The 9,856-nt window shown below is 37.6% G+C and overlaps 1 protein-coding gene across 1 annotated transcript; it reads left to right on the plus strand.

Annotated features, from left to right (window-relative positions):
* Positions 1-476: 476 nt before the first annotated feature.
* On the plus strand, positions 477-8,538 carry LOC134312478 (tripartite motif-containing protein 16-like). Its single transcript, XM_062994461.1, has 6 exons — positions 477-1,144; positions 3,034-3,123; positions 3,268-3,492; positions 3,884-4,043; positions 6,778-6,837; positions 7,128-8,538. Exons 1-6 carry the CDS (start codon positions 557-559, stop codon positions 7,661-7,663), a joined length of 1,659 nt encoding a protein of 552 aa, XP_062850531.1. The 5' UTR covers positions 477-556; the 3' UTR covers positions 7,664-8,538.
* Positions 8,539-9,856: the final 1,318 nt, after the last annotated feature.

The raw sequence follows: 9,856 nt of genomic DNA on the forward strand, positions 1-9,856 counted from the left end.
AAAAACAGATGGACTACAGTCAGTAATTGTAGAACTACAAAGTGCTTCTATATGGTAAGTGGAGCTGATAAAATAGACAGTGAGTGTAAAAACAAGGAGGTGGTTTTAATGTTATGGCTGATCAGTGTATGTTAACCTGTGGATCTGTTTTCAGTCCACAAAGTATTACTGCCTTTCACATAGTGTTTACATGAAAATGAATAAATAAATGAAGGATTGTTTGTATATCTTAGTAAAATGTATTTGGGATTAAAGGGGTTAATAAATGAAACTTATCGTCTCCTCCTACATGTATTTCGACTGAATTGAAACTGATCTCTTCCTGTTCAGTACCAGTAAGTTCAGATCTGTTTTGTATCTGTGTAGTTTTTTTTTGTAATTTCGGTGTTTGAGTTTATAATAATTATATAAACTGTAAGTTCTGGTTAACAATTATTGTATGTATTGTTATTTTGTGTTTGTGTTTGTCCTCTTAGACTGAAGCAGGAGTTGCTGTAAGTAACGGTGTGTTTATACTGGTGTTTCTGTCCTAGTTTGTTTGTACACCTGTAGTAAAATGGCAGAAGCAAATATTTCAGTAGCTCAGGACCAGTTCAGCTGTCCAGTCTGTCTGGAGTTACTGAAGAATCCAGTATCTACACCATGTGGACACAGTTTCTGTATGGTGTGTATCAACAAGTGCTGGGATCAGGAGGATGATAAGGGAACATACAGCTGTCCACATTGTAGACAAACCTTCACTCCAAGACCTGTCCTGAGGAAAAACACCATTCTGGCTGACGTTGTGGAAAAACTGAAGAAAACAGAACTTCAAGCTTCACAATTGATTCAATGTTCTGCTGGACCTGAAGATGTGGAGTGTGATGTCTGTACTGGGAGAAAAAACAAAGCAGTAAAATCCTGTTTGGCCTCTTTCTGTGAAACTCACCTCCAGCCTCACTATCAAATTCCTGCTTATAAGAAGCACAAGCTGGTTAAAGCCTCCAGACGACTCCAGGATCAGATCTGCCCTCAGCATGATAAACTGCTGGAGGTTTACTGTCATACTGATCAGCAGTGTATCTGCATGTTGAGTATGCTAGATGAACATAAAGGACATGATACAATATCAGCTGCAGCAGAAAGAACCGAGAAACAGGTAAAAGTATATTATACAATATTCTAATACAACTAATAGTTTGGTTTTCATAATGCTGTAAAACATATATCAGCATTGCCTGAGTTCCTCTATTTTACAGTTTCAAATCCTCTTAAAAAGGGGCGCATATCTTTCATATCATGTTTTGGTGTTGATGGACCTAACTTTTTCTCTGGAGTCTTAGAGCCTTAGAGATAGCTTTGTTATTAGACTTTATAGGTAACCTAATTTTTATTTGTTTTTACTTTGGTTCAATGTCCTACCTGCTTATACTATTCTTCTGTGTTACTTTGCTAAAAAGGTCCTATTTAAGTGATTAAGTGTTTAGATTAAACAGGGCTGCAGTAATCAAACTTTGGGTAACTCGTTGTGCACTGTGCAATGAAGGCAATCTATTCTAATAAAGGAAACTAAGGGGACGATAGTTTTTGTTCTCACAGTTAATGTTGGTGGTTAAATAGCTTTTTTTCTAAAATAAAAAAAATGCAACATAATAATTTCGAATAAACTTTAAGCATATTTTATGAGCTTAGTTTAATGTTTTTCAAAATTGTTTACTATTATTAAGTGAAATTAATATTAATATTTAAATTGAGAACAATTGATAATCAATTTTATAATTGTATAATTCACTAAGTGCCAAGTTTATTTTTTCAGTGCACAAGAAAATACTGTAGCAGAAGTAATATCACAAGACTTAAGTACAACCCCCAATGAGAAAAAGTTGGGACAGTATGACACATGCAAATAAAATAAAAACACAGTTTTCCTTACATTAACTTTGACTTTTATTTGATTGCAGACAGTTTGAACCCAAGATATTTCATGTTTTGTCTTCTCAACTTCATTTCGTTTGTTAATGAACCTCCATTCCTGCATTTCATGCCTGCAACACATTCCAAAAAAGTTGGGACTGGGCAATTTAGGGCTAGTGATGAGGTTAAAAACTAAATAATGATGTGATTCCAAACAGGTGATTGGTACAAAAGCAGCATCCGAGAAAGACTTTGATGAGCAAAGATGATCAGAGGATATCCAGTTTGTCAACAAATGCGTGAGAAAATGATTGAAATGTTGAAAAACAATGAACCTCAAAGAAAGATTGGAAGGTATTTGCATATTTCTTCCTCTACAGTGCAGAATATTATTAAACCATTCAAGCAATCGGGAGGAATTTCAGTGTGTAAAGGCCAAGGGTGCATGATGATAAGGGTGATCTTCCATCCCTCCAACGGCACTGCATCAAGAACCGCCACTCAACAATAACTGATATAACCACATGGGTGAGGGATTTACTTTGGCAAGCCTTTGTCAGGTGCTATAATACGAAGTTACATGCACAAATGTCACTTAAAACCTTACTGTGCAAAAAAAAGCCTTATGTTAACCATATCCAGGAGAACCGTTGTTTTTTCTGGGCTCGGAGGGATCTAGGATGGACCATCACACAGTGGAAACATGTATTGTGGTCAGTTGAATCAGCATTCCAGGTCTTTTTTGAAAAAAATGGATGCGGTGTGCTTTGGACCAAAGACGAAAAGGACCATCCAGACTGTTATCAGCAACAAGTCCAAAAGCCTCTCATGGTATGGGGCTGTGTCAGGGCCAGGGTCTGTCATGGTATGGGGGTGTGTCAGTGCCCTTTGCAAATTCCTTTGCACTTCTTGCACACTTGCCCTTTGCACTTCTGTGATGGCAGCATTAATGCAGAAAAGTACATTAAGATCTTAGAGCAACATCTGCTGCTCTAAGATCTTGCATTTTCCATGCTGTCCCAACTTTTTCTGATTTGGGGTTGTATAATACATGTTCCTGTCAAGCATATGCAAATTTTTGACTGTAATTCCTCTGACATTCTAAGCTAAATTACAATTTGTGTTTCTGAGGAAAATAAGTTGGAGGAGATGCAGAGAGAATCGCAGCAGAGAATCCAGAACGGAGAGGATGAGATTCAGAAGCTGAGAAAAGCTGTGGAGTCTCACAGGGTGAGTTTGAAGACGAAAAATTGACTGCTGAAAGAGCTTTTTCATACACTTAGCCAGTCATTGTCATGGTACATGAAAAATGTGTCTGTGATTCAATAATAAATCTCAGTTAGAAATATTTTTTCTTTTGATATTTACTAACAGCGCTCTGCACAGACAGCAGTGGAGAACATTGAGAAGATTTTTACTGAACTAATCAACTCCATTAAGAAAAGATGTTCTGAAGTTACAGAACTGATCAGAGGTCAGGAGAAAGCTGCAGTGAGTCAAGCTGAAGAATTCATGAAGCAACTGCAGCAGGAGATTGTAGAGCTAAAGCGGAGAAATGCTGAACTGGAGGAGCTTTCACACAGTGAAGATTTCTTCCAGGTAACATTACTAAGAAAATCCAGAATCCTGACAAAAAGTAGATGCTTATCAGCCAATTCAAAATATATTTTTAATTATTGGCACACTGGTACTAATTTTAAAAGTATTAAATTCATTTAAGTATTAGTATCAATTCACAAAGAATGTTAGTGTTAAATAAAGACAATTTAAAAGTAGTCTAAGCCAAAAGGTTAAAAGTAATAATTGAGTACAAAATGATAATGTTGTTTTTAAATACAGTAAGGGAAATTGGGTATTTATTATTTAAATTATGCCTTTATTTTTTATTTTTTGCCAAAAAGAGTAAAGGGAATAAATTCTGTAAGCCAGCATTTAACAATTTAGTCAGGACTTACTTACTTTTTCCTTTTATACTTTTATCTCTATGTAGACTTTTCCATCTTATTTGACCCCTGCTGGGCCTGCAGAATCACCCACCATCACATTAAATCCTCTACTCACTTACGAGGGTGTAACAAAGTCCATGTCTGAGCTCAGAGAGAAACTAGAAGAATTTTGTAAAGACGAGAATAAGAAGATATCAGATGGAGGTGAGCTTCAATCCTCTATGTTAATGCTGTGTCCAGTCAACACATTGTGTCAAGTGTTAAAACACACATCTTAATTCCAAAGTGTACATACACTTATAAAGAACATTTCAATGATTTCTGCTAAGAGAGGATGTTACAATTATTATTTTATTTCACTGAATCACTACAATTTCAATATAAAGAAATTGCTCTTGTTTTACTCTTTTTGAGACTGATGTTTAGAGGTTATAAATGTGCAATGTCGGTGGCTCGGTGGGTAGCACAGTTGCCTCACAGCAAGAAGGTCCTGGGTTCGATCCCCAGATGGAGCGATCTGGGTCCTTTCTGTGTGGAGTTTGCATGTTCTTCCCATGTCTGTGTGTTTTTTGTCTGGGAGCTACTGTTTTCTTCCACCAACGACTGTCAGGTTAATTGAAGGTACAATTTGCCCCTAGAGTGTGTGTGTGTGTTTGCCCTGTAATAGACTGGCGACCATTAAAACCCTTTTTCAAAGACACTAGATTTGGTGAGGTTTTAACCAGCAACCTTTAAATTACTAGTCCAGTACCTTAACCACTAGGCTACAACTGCCTTACAAGTTTGCATGTGCTCTGGAGGTGGTTTTACTGAGTCTTGTCTGCTTCATCTGTGCCTCAGTACTTACCAGACTTCCTGTCCCTGTCACTACTCGAAGCCTTACAAATTGTTTTATATCCTTATATCACTTATTTATGCCTTTTCCCAATTCAATTGCTGAAATACATTTCCTTGGACTTTCTTTTTCCTTGGCTTGGTTTTTGTTGGTCTACTTTAGTTTCCTTACACATTCTAAAGGTGGTTTGGCTGCTTTAGTTTTTTTTCTTTTGTGAAAATGAGTAAACAAATGTGTTGGTAAAATAAATGTGTGAATGAATGTGTGAATGAATAAATTCACAAAGAGTGAGTAAACATAAATAGGTAATTAAGTAAATGAATGTGTGAGTGAGTGAATGAATGTGTGAGTGAGTGAATGAATACAGTGGGGCCAAAAAGTATTTAGTCAGCCACTGATTGTGCAGGTTCTCCTACCTTGAAAGATGAGAGAGGTCTGTAATTTTCATCATAGCTTCACTTCAACTATGAGAGACAAAATTAGAAAAAAAATCCAGGAAATCACATTGTAGGATTTTTAAAGAATTTATTTGTAAATTATGGTGGAAAATAAGTATTTGGTCACCCACAAACAAGCAAGATTTCTGGCTCTCACAGACCTGTAACTTCTTTAAGAAGCTCTTCTGTCCTCCACTCGTTACCTGTATTAATGGCACCTGTTTGACCTCGTTATCTGTATAAAAGACACCTGTCCACAGCCTCAAACAGTCAGACTCCAAACTCAACCATGGCCAAGACCAAAGAGCTGTCGAAGGACACCAGGAAGAAAATTGTAGACCTGCACCAGGCTGGGAAGAGTGAATCTACAATAGGCAAGCAGGTTGGTGTGAATAAATCAACTGTGGGAGCAATTGTAAGAAAATGGAAGACATACAAGACCATTGATAATCTCCCTTGATCTGGGACCCCACGCAAGATCTCATCCCGTGGGGTCAAAATGTTTATGAGAACGGTGAGCAAAAATCCCAGAACTACACGGAGGGACCTGATGAATGACCTGCAGAGAGCTGGGACCAAAGTAACAAAGGCTACCATCAGTAACACACTACGCCGAGAGGGACTCAAATCCTGCAGTGCCAGGCGTGTCCCCCTGCTTAAGCCAGTATATGTCCAGGCCCGTCTGAAGTTTGCCAGAGAGCATATGGATGATCCAGAAGAGGATTGGGAGAATATCATGTAGTCAGATGAAACCAAAATGGAACTTTTTGGTAAAAACTCAACTTGTTGTGTTTGGAGGAAGAAGAATGCTGAGAAGAACACCATACCTACTATGAAGCTTTGGGGCTGTTTTTCTGCAAAGGGGACAGGACGACTGATCCGTGTTAAGGGAAGAATGAACGGGGCCATGTATCGTGAGATTTTAAGCCAAAACCTCCTTCCATCAGTGAGAGCATTGAAGATGGAACGTGGCTGGGTCTTCCAGCATGACAATGATCCCAAACACACCGCTCGGGCAACGAAGGAGTGGCTCCGTAAAAAGCATTTCAAGGTCCTGGAGTGGCCTAGCCAGTCTCCAGACCTCAACCCCATAGAACATTTGTGGAGGGAGTTGAAAGTCCGTGTTGCCCAGCGACAGCCCCAAAACATCACTGCTCTAGAGGAGATCTGCATGGAGGAATGGGCCAAAATACCAGCTACAGTGTGTGCAAACCTGGTGAAGACTTACAGGAAACATTTGACCTCTTTCATTGCCAACAAAGGTTATGTTACAAAGTATTGAGCTGAACTTTTGTTATTGACCAAATACTTATTTTCCACCATGATTTACAAATAAATTCTTTAAAAATCATACAATATGATTTCCTGGATTTTTTTTGTTCTCATTTTGTCTCTCATAGTTGAAGTGTTCCTATGATGAAAATTACAGACCTTTCTCATCTTTCTAAGTAGGAGAACTTGCACAATCAGTGGCTGACTAAATACTTTTTGGCCCCACTGTATATGAGGGAGTGGGTAAATGGGTTAGTGACTACTGCCCGCGAATGGAGTGGCACCTTGTCCCAGGTGTATTTCTGCACTTGATGATTTTAGGTGGGGATGAATCCTGAATCAGTTAAATGAATAAATGAAGTGTAATTGTGTTCGTGCTTATGTGTTTCTGTAGTGAGAAAGATCTGGATCATTTCTTCACCTGAACCACAAACCAGACGAGAGTTTCTACAATGTAAGTCTATTAACCACACAAACATAAACACAGCAATATTAGAACCTACAGTACACTATACTGTATAACCAAACATATGTGGACACCCCATCAATCCTAATTTATGAGCTTATCTGTTATAGCCACTCCCACTGCTAACTGTAGTTGTTATATAAATTTAAGCTGAATGAATCAAGCTTGTCCACATACTTTTAATCATAAAATATATGTTTAACATTTTTCAAACATGTTTCAATTAGTTAAAGTGGTGGTAAATATTTAACTTCACTGATGTGTTTTCTCTTCATCAGATTTCTGTCAGTTCACACTGGATCCAAACACAGTAAATAAAAACCTCCGTTTGTCTGAGGAGAACAAAGTGGTGACCTGCAGTGGAACAGACCAGTGGTATCATGATCATCCAGATAGATTTAATTATTCACACCCGGTTCTGTGTAGAGAGAGTGTGAGTGGACGCTGTTACTGGGAGGTTGAGTGGAGTGGGAATGATGGGGTTTATATAGCAGTGTCATATAAAAGCGTCAGCAGGAAGGGACGTGGTGATGAGTGTTGGTTTGGATGTAATGATCAGTCCTGGAGTTTGTTCCTTTCTCCATCCAGATTTTCATTCCTGCACGATAACAAAAGAACGAAAATTCCCATAATGCCGAGTTCCTCTAGAATAGGAGTGTATGTGGATTACAGAGCAGGAACTCTGTCCTTCTACAGCGTCTCTGATACGATGAAGCTCCTCCACAGAGTTCAGGCCACGTTCACTCAGCTCCTCTACCCGGGGTTTTTGGTTTGTAAAGGGTCAACAGTGAACTGTCATCCTGAAACTAGATAATTTTCCTCCATATGTCCCTAATGTCTAGTAAATAAAAAGGGTTGGCAACTGTGCATATGACAGGGGTGGCGGGAGCAATCGCTAATTGGAAAAAGGAGAAATATGCAAAAAAAAAAAAAAGAAGAAGCAAGTTTAATAGTGTCAGACATTCTGCTGAAATGTTACTTTCAGCTTTAAAAAGTTCAAACCTGTATAAGGGACTTTGTGTAAACCCCAAATATAGATAATGTTTTAGCTTATCAATCAATTTCTAATTTGATGCCTGCAACACATTCCAAATAAAATTGGGACTTGGGCAAAGTAAGACTAGGAAGATTGTGGAATGATTTGAAATATGTACATAAATAACAGGTGAGGCTGTAATAATTGGGTTTAAATGAAACAATAATGAAGGGCTCACTCATTTACAAACAAGGATCGGTGAAGGTTTTTCAATTTGTGAAAAGTGTGTGGTTCATCCATTTAAGAGCTTTACAGTGCATAAGGGAATTTAGGGGTTTTACCATCTACAGTCTGAAAAATAATTACATTATAGATTTAAATGTTCCAGGGGAAATGTCTGTGTATAAAGGACAAGGCCAAAAACTGCCTGTGATAACTGATCTGTCATACAGTACTGCATAAAAATAAGATGCTCGGAGAATTAATATTACCACATGGGCTTGAGAATAGTATGGCAAACTATATTCTAATATTTTATTGCACTATATCATTTTCCTTTATCTAATTAAAAGCTGCCACATCCACACTTTTTTCCAAAACCTGCCTTTAGGTAGTAAATGTTTCAGAAATAGTCCTCTTAGAGGTGTTTTGATTTGAATGAAAATGTTTTCATAATTCTGTTTAATAAATAAAGACATTGTAAATTCCAGGGATTTCCAGGCTGTGTCCCAAACTGCATCATATTTGCTACATAGGGAGTAACTACATTATTCTAAGTTTACTAATTAGACATGCTATTACAGTACAGTAGTGTGTACAGTAGTGTACAGTACAGTAGTGTGTCATTTGTGACACAGTAGCTTTAAGTACCATGTAACTTTAAGCTCCACCTTTAGGAGATATGAGTTGGCTTGTACAATTCAAACTGAGTTTGTTCCTTCCTAATAAATCTTGTTTCCATCCTCCTGCAAACCAAAAATCATTTTAATCACGTCAGAGAAAAAGTCTGATCCTGTGAGACTAGGTACAATATAACACATGATTCTATACACATGTGGGTTTTGGGTTATACAATATGATTCTGCAATGTATAGCATCTAATATTCTACTGTATTTAATAACCAATAAACTTTACTATAATCACATGTTCAGTGTTTTTATTTCTAATACTTTTACACTTCTCAATTTCAATCACACGTTCAATTTCTCAACACACACTGGTAATGTCCACCTAGAAACAGGTATAATGCAGGAATATGTCCTGGACATCAGTATTACTTAGGTTTGGGAGAAAAGGACACCTAACTAACTGTATTTGACAGTATTTACCCATTGGCTCTGTGTTCATGATTAATACTTCATGATTTCATCCCCATTTCTGCTGCTGTCTTTTACATTTTTCACAATATAAATTAAAAATACAAATATTTAGTAAGTAGAGATATTTTAATTTTCTGAAGCTTACGTTGGTTGGACTTCTGGAATATATATTGATATACATTTATATGTAAAACAGCTTTTTGGAAAAGGGATGTCAGCTAATTGTCCCATTTTAATCATGTCATCATTTATTTTTACTACCCACCTCATCCTTGTCACACAGCTTGATGCAAGATTACATCCTGGACAGAGCTTTAATGCATCACAGGACAACACATGCTTAACCATTTCCTTTTATTTGGGCCAAGGGGCATTTTAGAGAAGCCAGTTCATCTACTGCATTGTTTTTTAGTGGTGGAAGTAAACCAAAAAACCTGGAGAAGATTCACGCTGTCACAGAAAGAACATACAAAACTTCTCACAGACAGTAACTGGAGCACCCACTTCACCCAATAAAGTCATCTCCACTTCACCTGCTGAACAACCAAGAGTTTAAATCTGTATTTTAACTAACTAGACAAGTCTTTAGGTGGCTGTAATATGGTGATGTTGAATGACACAGTTGGCTGGCACCATACTGATTCTGGACCCAAGTGCACTGGTGGAACAGAATCAAGACTTAACGTGGAGCTGAATTCAGATCCAGCTTAT

This window comes from Trichomycterus rosablanca, chromosome 4 (genome assembly GCF_030014385.1).
Source record: "Trichomycterus rosablanca isolate fTriRos1 chromosome 4, fTriRos1.hap1, whole genome shotgun sequence".
Lineage (NCBI taxonomy): Eukaryota > Metazoa > Chordata > Actinopteri > Siluriformes > Trichomycteridae > Trichomycterus > Trichomycterus rosablanca.